The sequence below is a fragment of the Helicoverpa armigera genome, chromosome 13 (assembly GCF_030705265.1).
Source record: "Helicoverpa armigera isolate CAAS_96S chromosome 13, ASM3070526v1, whole genome shotgun sequence".
NCBI classification, from domain to species: Eukaryota; Metazoa; Arthropoda; class Insecta; order Lepidoptera; family Noctuidae; genus Helicoverpa; species Helicoverpa armigera.
The window spans coordinates 479,455-500,045 of record NC_087132.1 but is presented as its reverse complement, the minus strand read 5'-3'; the positions used below and the strand labels follow the sequence as shown (position 1 = coordinate 500,045).

The following is a 20,591-nucleotide window of genomic DNA, read 5'->3' as shown; positions in this document are numbered from 1 at the left end:
TTATAGTCTTCAAAAGGTACAAATTGTCGTCACATAACTTCAAGTACGTCTTCCTAATTAACGTCATCAGTTAGGTAACTATTGAATTTTCCTGTTTGATTTTTCGAGTGTCAAAAAAAAACATATTTATTTTTACTGCGTATGTCACAGCATTACATAATGCTGACATGATCAACAATACAAACAGTCATTATTTATAAATAATTAATTGGTGGATCGTATGATAGTTGCCTTATTCCCAGATGACGCAAGTAGGTATCGCAGGCTTTAGTCCTTCGATGAGTAAGTGAAGGATTTGTCATTGGCTGTGTAAGCAAGACATAGAACAAAGCTGACTAATAATAATTAAGTAATAACAAATTCCCATACTGGGTCGGGTTTTTTGTGCGCCGATTCGGAAAAACTGACAAGTTCATACAAGGGTAAAGCCTTCACTCCGCGGTGTGGGTTTGTCCGACAGCCCAAATGTACATGGGTAGGTACCTCCGGGGTTTTCGACATCAACCACTCAGGTAATGTTTAGTAAACAAACAATTAAAAGGATAAACCGTCAACTTTCTTTTACCTGCCTGCCTTTTAGTTAAAAATAGATTTAGGATATAATTATTGCTGCTATACAGAAATGTGAAATGAATATTATTTCTAAAATTAGACTTTTCTTCATTAGAAACTTTTGAAGCTGAGTAGGTTTTCCGCACTGAAATACATGGAGGAGCTCAGCTCCCACATGCTATTTCTAATTAAGCGATGTTATACGTAGTTTATAAAAATACTGGAAGCATTGTGCAAACAGTATCTCGCCTAAGAAAATATTATGTAGGCGAGCTCAAACCTACGTTTATTTACATAAACAGTAGATGCCTTCGTAAGCTTCATATAATTTGGTCGAGGCCGCTTGTGCTCCACACTTTACTGGTAGATTTTGTACCTTCTGTCAACCAAATGCCTTGGAACAGACAGCTATCGTTAAATCACTTTAGATGTACCTACACATCCAATTAAGTACGCGAACATTGACCAATACGGAATACCTAAATAGGTGGGTCTATTGTACTAGAAACGGTTACCATAAGCCATAGAGTATAGGGAAGTACCTACTGTAGTTAAGTCAGAAATTGAAACTTGGCAAAGCAGGACTCCCAGCCAAGTCACAGCCTATAAATATCTTTAGCTCAAGATAACATAAAACAAATGTGGTAAATTGCGAAGTCGATATTAGCTATTAAGCGAGGCATTACTCGCGGCGGGATAACGGTATGGCAGTAAATTTCAGAATTTGTCGATGTAAGCCGCATGCAGCGTGTTCTAGACCGGCTCCCCGGGCCCGCCTGGCACGCGGCTTAACGGACCCATTGTAATCGCCCTCTGAAAGGCGAACATATTGAAACCTAAGGAAAACGGTCAAATACATCGGCGACGTATAAAGCCAGCCGTTTCGACGGTTTAATTAAAAGTAAGCCTAAGATACGGAGGTATAGGGGCGGCAATGAAGATTGCGGCTTAGATACGCGGCGACAGGATTACACCCTACCTACTGCACAGATATTGAAGTAAGACACGACTGAGACACTCAAAGTGGAACTAAGCCTGTGCTCCTCGAACTGAAAGCACTCAGTGCTGTTGTAATCAGAAAACAGGAACAAGTTTTAAGAAAACCTCAAAAGTTATCAAGCTGAACTGAAACCTCTCCAAAACATAAAAACCTGTCAAAAGAATATAAACTTTCTACGAAAATTCGTACATTTAGTTTCCAACTCACGAAATGCGAAAACGCGCTAAACGCCGTGACTTTTTTATCATAACGAAGTTGGCAAGCAGACGGGCAACTGTCACCGCCAGCCGCTACCTAGTGGTCACAAAAAAACTGAAACTCCACTGGAAACGGAATAAAAATATGCCAAGAATGAAAGGCACAGGTTGGCTGGACGAACCCAACTGAATAAAATACAAACTGAAATAAGATTGTCTCTTCGTTTCAAGTCTAGAAAATATCTATTAAAGCATTTTGTTGTTTAGGAACAAAATAGGTAAATATTTTCATGACAAAAGTACATAGGTATTTAATTCGCTATTGGAAACATCTCTCTACTGCAGTGGGCACCAAAATTTCTGCCACAAAACCCGTTGCTTGATAAATAATTATAAAACGTAAGTAGGTGTATGTCTACAACCATTAACTTAACTCGTGCCCACGATTAAGAAACCGCAACACCATATGTGGTGGCCAAATGGGGCAAAGGATTTTCCTGTTATAAAATTCTCAGCTTGTCTCAAGAGGATAATGATGATATACGACCGTGCGACCGAATAGCTGCGCAAATTGTCGGATGAACCCTCTGCCCAGGGAATATATCTGTGTAGTATAGCTCCTACATTCATTCGAGCTATGCGACATCGCATGGCAAAAACTTCTGGCATTTCATAAGCAAATGCGTTGGATAACTGTAGACTGACGTCACAGATTTTTGCGCTGCGACGGAGACGTCGTGTTTTGTTTATGCGGGTGAAACACAGCCTTTTCATTACATTACATAAGTGGCATTAAATTATTCGTATTTCATGTAAACTCCGTAGTTTTGGGCATTGAATATGTAGGTAAGCAGAGCGAATTTGGTGGCGTATGGCATATTTGATAGGTTCAGTTCTTTTAGTCAATTTTGCTAAGCGCGGAAGCCTCTCGAGGCTGTCCCTTCAGTCAGTACGCGACTATAGAGCACAAACGGCCACAATCCACTTCACTAACTGCTCCCTATTCAAGTAAACTCGCCGATGAATGACCAATGCCTATGTAGTCTATCAGTAGTTTTATTGTGTACACATAAATAATGTAGTGACATTATTCATAAAATACTGACACAAGTTGGCGCCCCGGCGGCGGCCGCGTTGCCCTCAGTCGCCTCTATTTTTCAGCCACACACTTAACTGTCACATAAAATTTAATTATAGCTAAAGTTGCAGTATTTTGCAGATATACCCAAGTGCTGGGGATAACCCCAGTTAGTTATTACTATTTTGTAGTCAATAATCTACTTTCTTAATGACAACAAATTTTACCTAAAACATAGGTTCTTTGTGTGTAGGTAGATCCGTCTGTAACTATCTTAGGTAGCAAAATTCGGCAAACAGCACGAACTAGGTTCTACACTATCCGTCTAATTTAGTGATAGCAACTACAATAGATTTGGGAATTAATGTACTTCTGTGGTATTCCTGAACAAAACAAACAGAGTCTGTGTTCACCAATATATTATAAAAGATAACAACTAACTTGATACTCTTAAAAACAATAAACTATTGGAAAAGTTATGTGATTTGTTTCAAGATACCCTGTCTGATGAGTGTCTGACACTCGGATGTTGGCAGAAAATGTCTGCTATTCTTCTTTAACAAGATCACGTCGCCATCTTCTAACTCCAGCTTACCATAGTCTGCCATGCAGAGAACTTCAATGTACAGAGATTTAGGGGGCTTCAGGTTTTCTGTTAAGTCAATGCCGTTATATCCTATGTCTTGTCCTAAGGATCTCATGTATGAAGCTAAATTAATGGAGTACTTAGAGAACCAATCATATTCATCATCTGACAGTAGTTCTCTTACATCTGGTGGCAACACTGCCCCAAACTCCCATCGTAGAGTCTTGATTTTTGCCATTCTGCTATAGAGGTACGCTAGGAGGCAGCGTTTGTTCCGTTCTAAAGCTGAATGCCTGACCTGCACTGTTGTCCAAAGAGTTTTGTTTTCCATTGTTGCATTTCTGTAACAGATAAATATTCTGTCATATTAATTTTAATGCAGTGCTACTATAAGTAATTGTTTGTTACATTATGCACTCAATTTCAAAAGAAGTTGACTAGTTATAATGATATTTAAAATTATCATAATATGTTTGTACCACTGAACTGTATCAAAGACTTAACCAATATAAATAGGTATTATTAAATAAGATTTGAAATGTATCATAGTGGCCTAAGGTAGGTTACCATTCTAAATATATCAATAAGTAACTTACGCATCATTCATATTCATCCTAAACAGTGAATGCATTTCCTCCAATATTTGCCGTATCTTATCATCCTAAAAATAACAAAGATTTAAAAAAAAAACTAAAAAACATTCTCAAACAAATAAGAAAAAAATTGATAGCAGAAACATACATTGAAGGGGTCTATCGTAGCAGGATTTCTTTCGGCTTCTTTCAATAATTCTATGACTTTCTCAGCGAACATTGCTCTGAAGTGAAATTAATCAAAACAAAGATTATAATATTAAAATAAAAATTTTATTCCATTACATGTAAAGGCGGGAGTGAAGATAAAAACAAACGTAGCCAACTGCCAAAGTGACAATGTCACTTCACACTGACAGCGACAGCTCAGTTCAAAAGATTGCAATATTTATTCGGATACACACAGAATCAGAGGAACAGTTAAATTCTGTCAGCAATATTAAAAAAAATCCAAAAGAATCAATGATAACCTAATATGATAATCCTGATGACGGTTTAAATATCTTTTACTGTTACAAACTTTTTTGTTTTCGGAAGGTGGCTAAAATCCGTAATTAATAACTAAAACTGTATTTTTTTTTTATATTCAAATACCACAGCATTTAATTGACAATGAAACATTAATATTTCACTTATGAATTACAACAAAATCACTTGAACAAAAAAGGATTAAAACACTTAAATAAATAAATAACACGCTCATTTTCCAGCGATAACCTATTTCCTTCATTGTTTTTATCGGGAAGCTGAATTTCATGTAATATATACTACTTCAAAACACCCCGGTTATCTATATTCTATGTAAAAATTATATCTAAGAACGACGTAATACGATACGTAATACCGACCTATTATATAAAGAACAGAACAGTACAGATGGCGTTCAGTTCGCTTTGTAATAGTCAGTGCTACACACGTGTGTTTATCCGAACGCACCATCGCAACAAGACTGATCGGGTGCCATCATTAATTCTCATTGCGCATGCGATTTCATTGTGGAGCGCTTGTTTACTACGTGACTTAGTTTTTCATTTTAAAACATGGTTTCACATACCTAGTGTTTTTAAAACTTACGTGCATTCCAATCATTAGTTAAAGACTTGTGTGTTTTATAATAAAAGCATCAAAATGAGTGGAAATAAGAGGATCAATTTCGATACAAAGATCACGGAAGACGAGAACATCGATTCTGGTTTTCTGTCGGGACCTTTGGACGTGTACCCAGGAGATGAGGAGGATAAGGAGGCGGAGCGCCAGTCCGCCAGTGAGGATAAGAAAGTGTTGAGTGATAGTGCAGTACAGCCTAGCGATAGCGAGCTCGACAGTGGTATTCTGTGTTTATCGGAGTGCCTCTCGGGCGTGCAGCTCACTGACACGCAGACCCCACACATCGCGGTCTCTCCGCCAGAACAGAAGAACCTCCCACCTATCGTCATATTCTTCCAACAGGACGCTGATGGCGATACGTGAGTATATCAATCTGGACTTTACAGCGTTCTCAAGTACCCAGCCAATGTCAAATGTTTGATCAAACGTTGGAATGTTTTTATTACACATATTGATAGTAAATTCTTATCAACTTAAGATATGATCATGATCCTATGAAGACAGACATTGATATTATTGAAAATTATCTGCACACTATTAACACTAACTACACATTAGAGAAACATTCAGCTCATTGTGTTGGACAATAACTTACCTTTTGATATACAATTATTTTCATAAGTCAAACATTTATGTGCATCAATATGTCTGTCCGCTTTAGTCTGGGTTTTTCTGTTTCATATGAACTTATGTATTTAGAACAAAAACTGCTTGTATAAGTTTGTTTATCAATGTTCCAGTTACCAAAACATAAGTTCTGTTAATATTAGTCTAGATTATGTTGTGTGAGAAGTTCACATATCAACGCCTTAGAGTGAAAACCTCGTAAGTGCAAAAAATAAATTTTCAGGATAAGGATTAGTATTCGATATTTTTTACGATTATCTTCCAAGAAATGCAATAAAAAAATATTGAAAAAAAAATGCATTTCCGAGGTTTTCATTCTAAGACGACGATATTGAGTTATATTCTCAAGACATATTCCACAGCTTCATAAACATCAATAACAATGCTATTGTTAATTTACAGCTGTAACATTATGTAAAGACGGAATGGTTATATAAAGTGAAAGTATCCGTGGCATAGTCTACATCTTTGAAAGCAAAGATAAATCAGCCAGAGCTGGTCACATGGTTAGAGCCATTGTTCCTACTAAAAACAAATCACTTTATTTATTGAAGCTTTTAATCTACTTAAAATAGTTGCGAATGGTACACGGTTATGAGAATTGTTTGAGTCATGAATTTTCCGAGGCGCTCGTTGATTCATTGTTAGTGTCCTGTCCTGGTCTGGACACCTGCTTTTAATAACTTAAAGAGTTACAATAACTGAGTCATGAAAGCTTTTCCCTTCCTGCTATGGCATAGGCTTATTAGTATTTGTTTACATTGGCTTAGCATGCGGGCATGTATTGTAAATTCTTGTATTTCCATTCTCTTTAGTTATTGCAAAATTTGTTCAGACAACATAGCAAATCCATTTTGCCTTGACTTGGTAAAATATTCTCATATCAGTTGCAGTGTAATAGGATGATAAACTTGTATTATATCAACAATGTAAAGCTACGTACATAAAGATTATTATCAAATATTTGTTGTAAACTTAATTGTTTGAATTGTAGTACTTTCATTCCTATTACAATGCAATCAAAAGTAATAAGATCATTAATGTCCCATTATTTGTAGCATTTATCATTGCTTTGTTTTACAACCAAATACTGATAAAAGTGGAATAACCCAGCAGTTAGATTATACAGTTCATGTTTATTAGGCCAGATAACATTGCCTGTCAGTTTATTCAGACAGCCATCATACTGTCTAGTCAAGATAGCCAGTACTGCCTCATATCAAATACAATTGGATGAATTAAATTAGTAAACAGACCTTTTTCTTGGAATGATCTGTGTACTCAAGTAACAGAACATCACAGTATAATTCATGGGATCAATGCCGGCGACCTCCGGGCAAACCCCGAGGACTCGGCGCTGTTGACTTTATACCTTGTGTTTTACGATTATTTTCCTTCCATTACATGTTCTAGTGGCTGCCTAATGCGATAAACTCCTATGTTAATTGTTTTGTGACGGTTTGCTAACTGTCCGTAGATGAATTACGTCATAAATGTACTCAGCTGGCATAAAAACGTGGACAACTTTTGTGGATGTGAACTGTTTTTTTGAACACACAAAAAGTACTCGTTTTTTTATAAAAAATGATGAGTATTGATGACGAAGCAATATTACTTTGTTTGTGCATTTGACCTAATCTGTCGCCCATTTTCACACGTAAAAAGATAATTAGGTACCTACTTACAGTAATTTAAAATCCACGTAGATAATCCCTGTTAATAAACCTTATCCTAAAGCTATCTTAAATATCGATTGTTTAATGAACTATTTAATAAACATAGCACGGTTTTATTACATTTAAGTCCTTCTAAATTAATTTTAAGTATGAGGTCATTGGTTGCCGGTTTCTCAACATAATATTATCATAAAATGTTGTAAATGTCATACACACTGGGTGTCGCGGCTAGGAAGTTCATACTTCCTTCACTTGTTACATCATTAGCATTCGTAAACAGTTCGTACTACACACTCGCTAATACACAGAAGTACGCCGCATGCGCACTTGTAAACATTACTTATTTGGCGCTTAATTATCAATTACACTCATATATATGGATGTTATGATAATGCGTTTAAATTTCGCATTAATCGCTACTTCATCAAAATAAATAGGAATCATCATGACTCACTATTCAGGATTAAGTTATTGTAATCGCTCTCTAATGTTTAGTTCATAGTGTGACGTATAGAGAGGTCTAGAATGCTGCACGGCTTCCGGACGGGTTAGCATGTCACGCGCTGAATTAAAGCAGGCCCCTCGCGTGTGTGCTCACACGTAGCGACCGACCGGTCCGATACCGTAAAGGTCGCAAGCTCTCTCACCACAGTTTATATCTAGAAAATTGCAACAAGCGTCTCACCAGCCAGCAGCAGACAATAACGACGTTATTCCCTTGTTACAGACAGTTACACATAGCGTCAGTCCACGGCTGCGAGAAGTCAGTAGGAACACTCATAAGGGTGTGTCCAAACAAAGCGCTGTTAGACGTAGCCAACGACGACGGGCACACGCCCCTGCACCTGGCAGTGATGAGCGGGAACGCCGTGGTCACCAGGATGCTGGTGCACGCGGGCCTGTCGCTCGGGGCGCGGGACAGGAAAGGAGAAACCCCCCTGCACAAAGCCACCACAAAAGGACACATTGAATGCCTACAAGCGTTACTCGCGCCTGTGCCAGAACATCCTAGGACTAAGTTATCATCAGTACTCGACCAAAAGAACTATAAAGGTAGGTGCTATTTTTCGGATAAATAACGTTTGCTCTTTTAAGGCGAGGAAGTGGTCAACAATAATTCCATAACCGGCACGCGCATCTAAGGCGCCAAAAGGGGTCGGAGCGTCTGAGCGGGGCGAGGATAACAATACGCGCGCTAGCTTATAACTAAAAGTCGTAAGCGACAAAATGGTTTTGTAATTTTAATATTTAGAAATGATAATTTAATAAAAATTCCTACTACCATTTTAAAGAGTATGTATATACTCAACTACTAAAAAAGTTAAGAGGCTTAAATCGGTCCCGTTTGCCCATAATATGTGAATCTCTTTTTAAAAAGAGGTATGTTTGATATATTTTTCTCTGTTATAAAAGTTACCTAATCATGTTTTTACAACTAACAAAATAAGGCTTATATCATGAACTTTCAGGTAACCAAGTTGTATTTTGATCCGTTTTGTATTTACTGAGAAAAATTGACATCCTTGGCGCCAAAAATTCCAATTCGTCCTCTTAAGCGATGATCTCAGCACTACTAGTTTATTACACTGGAATTCCATTATCAATAAGTTCCTTATAAAGTAGGTAGGTACCATTTTTTCCATTCGCACCATCTGGTACTCTAGGCAGTTAAAATGACATCATTGACTGTCCATTAGTCTTCTTTGAAGTAAAGAAGAAATTTAGTGGCTAGGCAGTATTTCGCGGTTTTCGCGACTTATACATATTTGTATGGTATGCCACCATTGGCACAGTTTTATGAACGCTAGAAGGTCATTGTAATTGATGACATCTGTTCTGTTTAATGACTTTAATTATTGAAAACAATAAATTACAATATACAGTAAATTAGGCAAAATGCTTCACTTTTTCAAAGAGAGACATAAAAAAACAATAAACTTCACGGTTAAAACTAAAATATTATTTTAACACATAGGCACTGATATAACATTTAAGTTCGCAACAGTTCATCTGAATCACGGCGTCTAAGAGTAAAAACCCGCACAACGGTTTTCCCAGGTACAGGCGAAACGCTCTAACCATTTGTTCATAAAAGTGTAAAATTGTATTCAAGCAATAATTAATGTCTGAGTTATACCTACGCTTTTGTATGTAGTTGTTTGCTTATAAAACCCTCATGAGATTGATTTATTCAAACACCGATATAAAAGTTCAATTAAATTCAAGAAAGAATGCACAGCAATTATTGTAACAGCTTCCGTATGCTCATTAGAGTTAGAGTAATTAATACTGATTAGTAATGTCATCCGTATTGGCTGTGAAGTTGTTTGCCTTCGAGTGCAACGGCATTGTCGCTGCAACGGCCACGTCTGATCCGGACACTAACCGGCACCACGTCGCGTGTCTGCGGGAAAAAAATACGGAGCTTCTCTAGGATCTGATGAATTAAGTCGTGGCTAGGACCAACTGGAACCTGTTTGCTATGCTAAACAAAGCGCTACATTGTTTACGTGTGAACGCACCGAGCATTCTTGACGCTGCTAGTGACGTGACTCAAGGTCTTCATTACTCTCAATGCCATCACGCGAACCTGAGCGCATTGTGACATCTTCCAAAATGCCCGCTCAAAGAGAACTTGCTCAGCTCCTAAATAGTAAATCAAATTAGGAATTCCCGACATCCGTAAACTGCATTAAAAATATATTAACTCCACGCTCTTTATGTGACTGGTTTTCCCGTGCTGGCAAACAACAAATCTTATACCTAATATAAAAGAATTTCGGTTCTGCCGCAGTCAAACATTTGCATATGAATTTATGATATGTTGACCTTGTGGAAGACATTTACAAAATTAGTAAAGTTCGAGAAGACTTCATGAATAGTTTGGAGAGCACAAGGGGTCAATATATCTCGTTGGCCTAGAGAGATGGTGGAAGGCCGGTGCGAGATAGCGCGGAGGCTGTCGGCGCTGGCGGCTTGGGTATTCCCAGGCTTACGAGGCGGTCGCGTAACGAGCGCGGCCCGCTCACCGAGTGAAAGCAAACTTTTTGACCGTGTAACGCAGGCGAGCGCCCCGTGCTCGGTACACACGGTTTGGGTTACCCCGGCCATTGTTTGAGCGCTAATTGAAACGTATTACGACTATGCTAAGTAGGCGACTTGGTGAGATGGTTTTTCCTGATGTGACAATTTCAATATCTTATGAATGTCATTGCGCCAACAAACGCGTACGCTATTTGTATATTTATCGCCGTGTTATTTTTAAGTCACGAAGGACAGTCTTAGTGTGTAGTGTGTAGATCTAAAAAATATTTTACTCTTTTAAAATATATGAACGCGAGGTTAAGGAAGTAGATTCACCATGTTAAAGGCGATGAAGCGCCTGGTATTCGTCATCGTAGGGATGAGCAATGTGCGAATACTTTAGGAAAACCACAAAGTTTTGGCGTCGCTTGCATTGATGTCAGAGCTGTGCACAATGGTAGCTTTATGATGATAGTGTGGGCAATACCCACGTGAAAGTGTGCCTCGCCACGGTTACATACGGTCGGAAATCCCAAGCGCATGTATTATGAACATGTTACGTGGGACTCCGACGCCGGACTTTCTAATTATATCTCCACCAACTAAATCAACTCTTAAATTATTTTTCTTATCTGTGTTTGACATCGAGCCTCATACGGCACAGCCCGCACCATAAAATGTACCTGAGTTTTAAGCTAAAATTCATTGCTTCCAGCGACCGGTCGGATTTTTGGGAATTTTGGAGAATCCGGTTTTTGGATGCCTCGATAAACATGTTAGATACCTAACTCAAAGCTAATTATGAGAGCTGTATTTGTTTTAAGTTTCTTTGATCCGAATGTATTTGACATCCGAGGAGGCCAACTCAAATTGTTGCGATATTACATAATTTGGTTTTTCCATAGACATAATAGCAAATTAAAATAATAGATATTAATAATCATAAAGAGGTGATGTGGTAATATTATTCCACAAACGTCAATGTCTTCGTTTTGTATGCTTTGGCACAATAACTGTCTTCAGTAGGGTAAACAAACATCGCCAACCTGGGAGTTCATTGCAATAGAGAGCAATATCGTTCGATTGTCCTTAGATTATTACTGTGATAGCTTATCATAATTATTGAAAGAAACAATGACAGATAAAATGGCTGTAATTTCTTTTACAACTGTGTGTAGTTGCGTTATCTACCTGAGCGCTCGTAAACCATTGCTATCTGTCCGTATTAAACACTTGTACCGTTTTTATAAAACTTGGGGTTTCCCAGCGCTCAACCTGGTTTTTCAATATTCTTCGACGCAATTTATTATCATGAAGATTTCAACACCTCCCCACGTAAGCTTTACATAAACCGTTGAGAATCGCTCTTGTAAACATTGTTCACTTTTCAACCATTCGTTACAGTATGATTTTATATTGCTAGTTAAAATTTATATCTTAAAAGATAAAGCCTTATGCGGAAGAGGATTGTAGTTCCGAAGTCGGATAAGCGCGATTTTTCTACCAATAAAAACACGATTAGAGTCATTTACAGCTCAAGACCCACAAGGAAAACTATGACTGAATCATGCCGTATCTACAAAATTTTAGTAAGAAATATGAATGCGACGACGATACTCGATGGAACTAAACCTTTACATGTCCCAGTGACGTCTGTAAACACGCGCTTGCGCATACCTTGCTTGACCATTGTTTCCTAATTAGTGCGAGTGTGAATAAACGTGGAACTACTTAGGACAGTTCACGTAACACGTTATTCCCCATATTTGTTCAAATTTAGCCAAACAGGCAAACGACAGCTGCGGCAAGTGAATTAATTACGTTTATGTTGAAAATTTAAAGTAGAGTTTGCTTGCGAGCTGCGTTGGGCGTCGCAAGGCTATGGGTTTTTACAAGAAAACTTGTTAAAACATCCGCCGGCAGGGTTCTGCATGGACTTTTTAAAATGTCGGAATGCCTTTTGCGAACTGAATGTGCCAGCCAATGATGCAGCTGCTATTTTTAGCAGATGCAAATTAATATTTTGCTTTGGTTCCTATTTTTGGTGCTCGTGACTCAAATATAATGGGGGGATAATGTGTAGTGTTGTGGCTGATAGTGTCCTAGTCTTAAAATTAATGATACATTCATATTTACCTTAATAATTCGTTTTTGGTAAAACATTAGTTTTATACAATTGATGTTGAATGGTGGTATACTATTTATATATTATGTTATAATACTTCCTTGGAAGACGTCTGCCAACACATCGGCATTACCCCGGGTTTAGTTGCGGTTAACACCTAGCGACTGCCACTAGTTAGCTGTAATGTTTCAATTCATAAATAAGGAAAAGGTGACATTTTTATATAAAAAAAAAACTTGCGTAATAAGTTGTATTGCGTTGTTGTAATTGGAGAATTAGCACTGGGCTAAATACACGGTGGGAAAATACCAACAATATTAACTAGGCAAATATTCCATTACTTAATTGATGCAAATTGGCTCCTAATCGTCATAGAAATTAGGACGTTAACATTTTTGTGGTATACGGAAATAGTGAAAATGTATCAGTAGCTCGCCTTATTTGGCGAGGACAGTGGAGGCGCGTGCGTTGCCAGTCGCCTCGCCGCGGCCGTCACATTGTTGGGAAAACCCCATCAGGTCGGCGCGCCCGCCCCCCGCCGCCCGCGCCGCCCGCGCCCCGCTCCGCCGCGTGACGCCATCCTACACATGCTACTACCGAAGTACTTGCGCCGGTTGATCCGTCTCGCTGTCACGTCAGCTGGCGTAAACACTGCCTACCGCTACTTCTGTTTTCATTAAGTTAATTTTTTCAGTTCCCACGAGTCACTACTTCATGATGACTGATCTATAATTTAATGTAACGAGTCTTAAAAGCTCCTAACCGCCGGCAATTGATTCAGTTTATTTAGTTAACTGTAAGAGTAATGAAAATTATTGTATCGGCAGTTTTCCACGAATAGTACGCAATACGCAAGTCGAGGTGTTTACAATTGGCGCTGTCGTGTAAATATGTAGGGTCTTATGTCACGTTCCACGCCAAATTGTCGTCTCCTTGACATTATAAGTACCACCATGAATTTATAATAAGCGCACTAAAAATTTCCACCCATAAAAGTTTCCACAATAGCTTCTTCATAATTGTCTGCATAATGTGCACAAATTGTCTATTACCATATGCAAATACAGGCCTTGTTGTTTACGATGCCGTAAATTTCATACCTCGCGGCGTATATTCACAAATGGTTCGAGTGGTCCTGGTGACCTGGTCTAAGTCACGGCGTATTGTAACTTCCATCATGTAGTGGTAGACCTATCATTGATGCCAGAACTTTGCTCCAGCGCTCATTAGAAGCCATAGCACGTACATCAGAACTACTGAGATCCAATTCACGCGTGCTAATTATTAATACATGCAAATATTTAGTGGTTACGCTCAATCGAGGTTTGCCAGTTTAGCACATGATTTTATTAACAAATCTCTCTCGTAGGACCTTTTGCTCGGTTAGTGACGTTATAGAATTTCGTTGGGTAAATAAATTAAAATAAATTCATCATAAAATCTTGTAGGACTATTCCAACTCTCCTGTTGCAAAGGAAACGTCACTGAACCGTCATGCACAGTACCAAAAGGATTATATTTAAGCTAACCTAAATTCTTGAGCTTTAAAAAGCGCTCAGCCATTTTAGCGAGCGATCTATTTTAGAATCGTTTTAAATACATTTGGATCGGTTCCAGCAGGTCGGCCGCTCGATCATTATGGACCATTCCTATAAACAATGTTCTCACTTCTTGCACATGGAGCCCGATGTCACTGTTTGCATAAAAATGATTGACTGCTTGTAAAACTATATAAAACTAGATTTCATATCGATTGCCCAACATTATCTTACTTTATTTTCTTTTTTCTATTTATAGTTTTCGGCCAGAATTTGTATCTCCCGGATATATTTAGCATAAAAAGAAAAAGAGTTGTTTTTTAGTTTTCTTTGACGTCAATCCGTGGTGCTAGCATACTATGGAACCAGTTTAAGTGGCGTTTTATTACACGTAGATTTATAATGATGAATGACCTAATAAAATACGTCCAGTCAAGAGGTTATCCAACTTTTATCATCTGAATATTTAACTTAATTGTAAAAACAAGACTTCATGATATTGAACCATAAGGTTCAGCGTAACTGAAGCATTTGTTTTTTTCCTGCAGGTTTGTCATTCGGAAAACCCTCGATTTATCTCGTTTATTTTATCAAATTCTAGTAAATTGACGTTTGGAGATGTAACTGATGACATGTTTTAATGTACTGTACTGTACGTACATATGTAGCAAGTCAACTGCATACTGTAACCTCTGACTGAGTCTTGTAAGGTTTGATCTGACGTGCGTTAGTGGAACTCGCTGCGTCACTAAATATTATCGAGCAGAAATTCCCCACACTGATTACATTATAGGTAATTAATCAATGGATTTATCAGCCTAACTAAATTATTTGCTAGAACACAATCCTCTGCGCTGATGCTACGCGTTAATATTGTGTAAATGTTGTTTGTCTGTCGTTTATAATCCAGAATACTATTGATAATGGAATTCCAAACGTTACCGCTACGAGGTCAGTCTGGATATTTATGATATTAACATGGTGTTGTTGGTTGTTGCAGGACAAGCATGCGTACATCTCGCGGCGACGTCAGGGAACATAGAGGCACTGCAGACGCTCGTCTATTACGGCGCTGACATCAATCTAAGGGTAAGCACACTTTCCAAACTCTATACCTAGCCTCTAACAAGATGCCTAATGTCTAGCTAGAAAACCAACCGCAAACCAATCAACATTTGGATTAGCCCGAACACAAGTCGTTACTCTACTGTGAACAATATTCCGGAACGTAAATAACTCGATCGTGGGGCAATCCGTTTCTGTATTTCGCGGTTTTTGCATTCATAATGACGGGAAAAAGTATAAAATAATGAAGGGGGAATCCGCTCGTGAGTCGGCTAAACCACTCATCTAGGCCGAACTAGCGAGAACTGAAATAGTTGTCAGCAATAAATAGAAACTTATGAATCAGTTCACATGGTTTTAGAGACGGATTACGTTATCTTCAATCAAGGATGTTTGCAAATATTTACAGTATCTAAAGCTTGGTGTAGTGAGGTGCATCTAAGGAATTAATAAAAATATATATTGATCAATTAACTAAAGTAAATGATAGATTTGGTTATCAGGTCTCATAGCATCTCAATCATCTGATGGCTTTTAAGGGTAGGTAGGCCGTTTAACTAAATTTTAAAAATACAGCAGACACACCCATGGGCAATGACTAGTGAAGGCAACTTAGTCATTGTATGTCTCCTTGAGTACCACGGTGGAAAACCCATTGCCTCGCTGTTTGTGTTAATCTACTGATAGTAGCATATCTCGTGCGTCGGGGTTTTTTGCGTTTGTGCACCCACCAGTGTAGGCAAACAATGTCGATTGTCACTACTGAAATAGATTAGATGGAATACTTTTGTCCCCAAAAACCATACGACGATGTTTGGAGACAGCCACATGAGATAGAGACGATGAATGCATTCGATCTCTTATAGTTTGTGGTGTAACATGACTGATGTATAATGTTTGTCGTGCAGGAGAACCTAGCGGGCTCGACAGCGCTGCACATAGCGGCGCGGCGCGGCGACGCGCGGCTGGCGCAGTTCCTGCTGGAGCGCGGCGCGGCGCCGCAGCCGCGCGACTACGCGTCGCGCACGCCGCGCCGCCTCGCGCGACACAACGCCGCCGCGCGCGTCTTCACCAACCTCTCCGCAGACGACTCCGACTCCGACACCGACGACGATGACGATGTGAGTCACCTCCTCTCTTCACTCCGCGGGGATGCCCGTCAACATTATCTCTAGATAACTAATGCCCGTAAAGATAAACAATATCAGAGCCTAGCGCTAGGAAATTCCAACTTTTGTTATTGTTCCAAGTCAATATCAATCACGCGAAGGCAATGCATCAAAAATATTAAAGTATTCATTTATCAGCAAGTAAAATGTAAATACGCAGTTGCCATATTCACCGTAATCAAATAAATGGGCTCGAAATAATTCATACACCGCGTCTCGGACTGTTAGATTTTTTCCTGTTGCTTGACACATAAGGTAATCACGCAATTCGTGGAACATAGTAGAAACAGTACATGAGCGACTCGTTGTATGGTTATCTGTGAGTGTCAGACGTTATCGTGTTCCGGTGCCACATACTGACGAGATTGTTTTGTTCCGCAGATGTACGACAGCGACAGCGGCGACAGTCTGTTCGAGAGGTTGCGGGAGAGCATGAGCTCCAACAACGTCAACCTGAAGGGATGTTGCTAGAGCAGCGCGCAGGCGGGGCGACGCCCGGCAGCACACTCGCGCCGCCCGCCGCCGGACACTACTCGATAACACCACTACAGCGCTTAGTTACTATTCCCCAAAACACTCTACCGTGTCGGGTTGTCCTAGAAACATTTTGATCGATTGTAGTCAAGTATAATCAAATAGATCTGAACATTATTTCCTTGCTTGTCGTTCATGCTTGGACTATTCGGGAGCTTAGACTATTCAAAACTAAACTTGAGTACAAAGTATTGGTTGCTATTTATATTAATGATGCCATAAAACCCTGTAGTGACCTACTTGAAGACAAACGGTTACAGCGAGTCTGTCCTTGATTGTATCTATGCAATTATCGGAACAGGTTTTCCCAACCGTAACTGTAACATAATCATAGTTATATTGACTGTCTGACTAGAACGTAAGGGCAGTGCGCCCTCAGTAACAATATGGCTACGTGAAGGACAAGTTAGTAGTGCACAGTCTAAGCTCCGTGAGGCGAGGATTTAGTCTTCACTCTCATTTGTAAATATAACCGAGGGGAGAAGACATGTTGCACGGTCAGGAAATACGCTCCACGGTACACAATGATGGGAATTTTCCGGATAATATTATATGAAGTTATATTTATACGGATTTGCCCTCTAATTTGTTTCACGGGACAATTGTATTTCATGTAGTGATTGGGAATTTGAGACTGGTCCACGCAATGTGGAATTACCCAACGCTGTGTACAGTGGAACACGAAATAGTTTTAAGTTATTTTTAAGCCTCATGTACAGTCGCGGAAAGAATGTTAAGTTTAGAAAATTATTTAAATAGTGTGTACCTGTAAAAATCTGTTATTTGTATATTTATTAGAGTCGAATAAATGTTGATTACGATATAAATTTGGTATTTTATTATTCTGTTCTACCTACTGATGTTCTTTCCGCGACTGAACAGGTAACTGTCATATTGATAAAATTGCCAACGTGGCTGTTTTTTATGAATATTGCAGTTCTAAAAGTTAAGTAAAGCTGAAAAATTCAGCTTACCCCTAGGTTAACCATCCGACTTTATAATGAGATGAGCCAAAATCACTTCTATTATAAAGAGATAAAGTTCGAATGTTAATCGTCGGACAAGCTGGGTTTACATGTCTTCCTTCGGTAAATAGTATAATTTTGTTACAATAATGGATGATATATAAATCAATAGAAAACATCCGGGTTAAAATGTATAAACTAAAAACAAAGCTGTTTACAAAACAGATATTCGTAATCTTTTGTCTTGATTGGTGAACATGGCGGTCTGTTTTAAAATTATATAATGATATAATTATTACGTTCAAAATAATATCTATATTGAGCGTAAGACAATTATGAAACTACACTATGCAAGCCTTGCCCTAACTTTCTCGTGAAAGTAGGTATCAAGGCTTGGGCTCCAGTAAACTTTGGGGATATGGCCGACCGTGTTACAACTTAGTTTAAAGTTTAATTAGCGTCCCTTATTAACTTTACATATAAATAGTATAATTCAGTGAAACTCAGTAGTTGTGTGGTTCACTATCGATATAACACCAACGGTTTTTTCCGATGTCACACACATATGAGATTGCACAGCTAAGTGTGCTCACTGTACTTTGTCTTAGACTTATAGTTTGTGTATTAACAGACTATATCCCATATTAGTTGATGCAAGTTTTTGACGCCGCGTAGGCGTAGCGGGTCGACAGATAAGCAAGTCATGCCAAATAGGAGTAACGTATATATTCGTAGTAGTAAGGACTAGTAGTAAATAACTATGTAACCGAGGGTTGCTGTCTGACGCCCGAGCCCGCGGCGACACTGCGATCAACGTGCGCAGTCCAGCTGCTGACCGTCTGACTGATATATACAAGTTATGCTGTTAACAGCTTCTTAAGTAGATTATACGTATTCTATTATATATCGTAGTACTGCAGTATGTTTGGTCCAGGCTATAAGCTCTTACTCAACTTCGCTAGTCTAAAAGCTGCCCAACGATCTTCCCAAAGTAGAAACGACGCTGTGATATGCTTTTATTACATTTTGACGTTTTTTTTCTTTATTGTATTTTAACAGTTAGTGCGAGGTAATGAACGAAGTCAGACGCTCAGTAGCAGTGACTTGCTCTACTACAACTTATTAGGAAGTAAATGTAATGTATAGTATTTGGAATCAATGCATGTTATGTAAAAATATATAATTATATAAAAAATAGCGTAAAATAACTAAGCGCAAAATACTTATTTTAAAATATTGTTGTCAGTTTTATATATCGATAAATACAAATTATAACAAACTGGTGTGTTTTTATTAAACTGAGCGACATAAAAACTGGTGATATGATTCGTAGAACTGACATACTGTTTACGTATGATCAGAGTACATGTCACAACAAAAATCCTAACTAATATGAGATGGGAAAGTTTGTTTATTCCGCCGTTCGCGGTAAAACGACTGAACCGCTGTTTTAATACCTTTTACGTGGGCGAGATGTCGCCAAACCCGCTAACTGTACAACTTCTGCTGTAAAGCACAGATTACTAAATAGTTACTACGTAAATCTAAAGCGAACAAGTGCCTTTTTCACCTTATTCAATACCCTCCAGTATTACCAGACATATGCTTTGATCAGCAAATGTACCGAATGCGATACTTCCCCCATTCAGGGAATCCCTGCAATATGAATGTATCGTTATGTGAAATTTGACAGGTAAATAATATAATACCGCAAAAAACCATAGCCCCAAATAGGAATTTGATAAGGAAATATTACTTTTCCTCTAACTTTAAACAATGTGGTTACCTTACTTGAAATAATAAAAAATATTTATCAAATAATGGGAAATATCTTTACTCATATAAAATTAAAAACTCCAAGCCGTCTGTAAGAGGTCTGGGGAAAACAAAGTGTCTTGTCAACGATGAAACTAAAGAGAACATAAGACAATATTTTGTATCAAAATATACATTAATTCATTTCATTTTTTTTTCAAAAATAGGTGTTGTGATATCTCTAAGCTTTCATACAATAGAAACAATTCATCTTATACGTACCGTATCAAGCGGTCAAATGAAACAGAACTACTTTTTTTTTTTTGGTATGGCATCTCGCAGTTCAGCCTAGGAGGCCGTGTACTGCTTAACCGGACTTTTAACAGAACTACGAACTACACAGAACTTATATAGTTCCCCACTCCTGCTACATAGGTATAAACATGTCTGATAAGCAATGAGCAAACGCCTTTAGAAGATACAAAATTATGAATATAATTATAGTAACAGATAACAAAGTGACCGTCGAGTTGACCTACGAGTGATAACGCAATATACTTGAGTTAAACGTATTTAACCGTAGGTATGTGACTGACAGACAGTAGGTACCCACAAAAATTAAACTACCGTTTTCCAAATGGAAAATTTGGTTTGCAATAGGAAAAAAATGTGATGCAGATCAAAATGTGATTATTATAGTTTCTCCTTTAGAATGAGCGGAAGGATTGATATTCAGCGTTAAAATCGAAATCTGCATACTTACTTTAGACGGTGAAATTAATGCAATGGGTACCAGTAACACCGACAATGGTGCAGTTGCAGTTTCAGCGGTCAATGACCTTCCTGTTAACACAAAATGAAGTAAGTACTTATAATATTTTTCCCATTTAGGTACATTAAATGGACAGAAGTAGATATTTCGAATGTTAATCAAGTAGTAAAAACCAATGAGCCTTAGGTTAGTACCCACCTCAGGCCCCCCTTTTTCAGTTTCCAAGAA

At 38.4% G+C, this 20,591-nt stretch overlaps 2 protein-coding genes across 2 annotated transcripts; one reads left to right on the top strand and one right to left on the bottom strand.

Annotated features, from left to right (window-relative positions):
• Positions 1-3,229: 3,229 nt before the first annotated feature.
• LOC110376872 (DNA replication complex GINS protein PSF1) lies at positions 3,230-4,354 on the bottom strand. Its single transcript, XM_021335495.3, has 3 exons — positions 4,155-4,354; positions 4,010-4,074; positions 3,230-3,754 (listed from the first exon to the last, which is right to left on the bottom strand). Exons 1-3 carry the CDS (start codon positions 4,224-4,226, stop codon positions 3,304-3,306), a joined length of 588 nt encoding a protein of 195 aa, XP_021191170.2. The 5' UTR covers positions 4,227-4,354; the 3' UTR covers positions 3,230-3,303.
• A 517-nt stretch (positions 4,355-4,871) lies between these two features.
• LOC110376896 (NF-kappa-B inhibitor cactus) lies at positions 4,872-19,115 on the top strand. The gene is made up of 5 exons (XM_021335531.3): positions 4,872-5,472; positions 8,144-8,469; positions 15,104-15,192; positions 16,077-16,289; positions 16,719-19,115. Exons 1-5 carry the CDS (start codon positions 5,135-5,137, stop codon positions 16,806-16,808), a joined length of 1,056 nt encoding a protein of 351 aa, XP_021191206.3. The 5' UTR covers positions 4,872-5,134; the 3' UTR covers positions 16,809-19,115.
• The last annotated feature ends 1,476 nt before the right edge of the window (positions 19,116-20,591 follow it).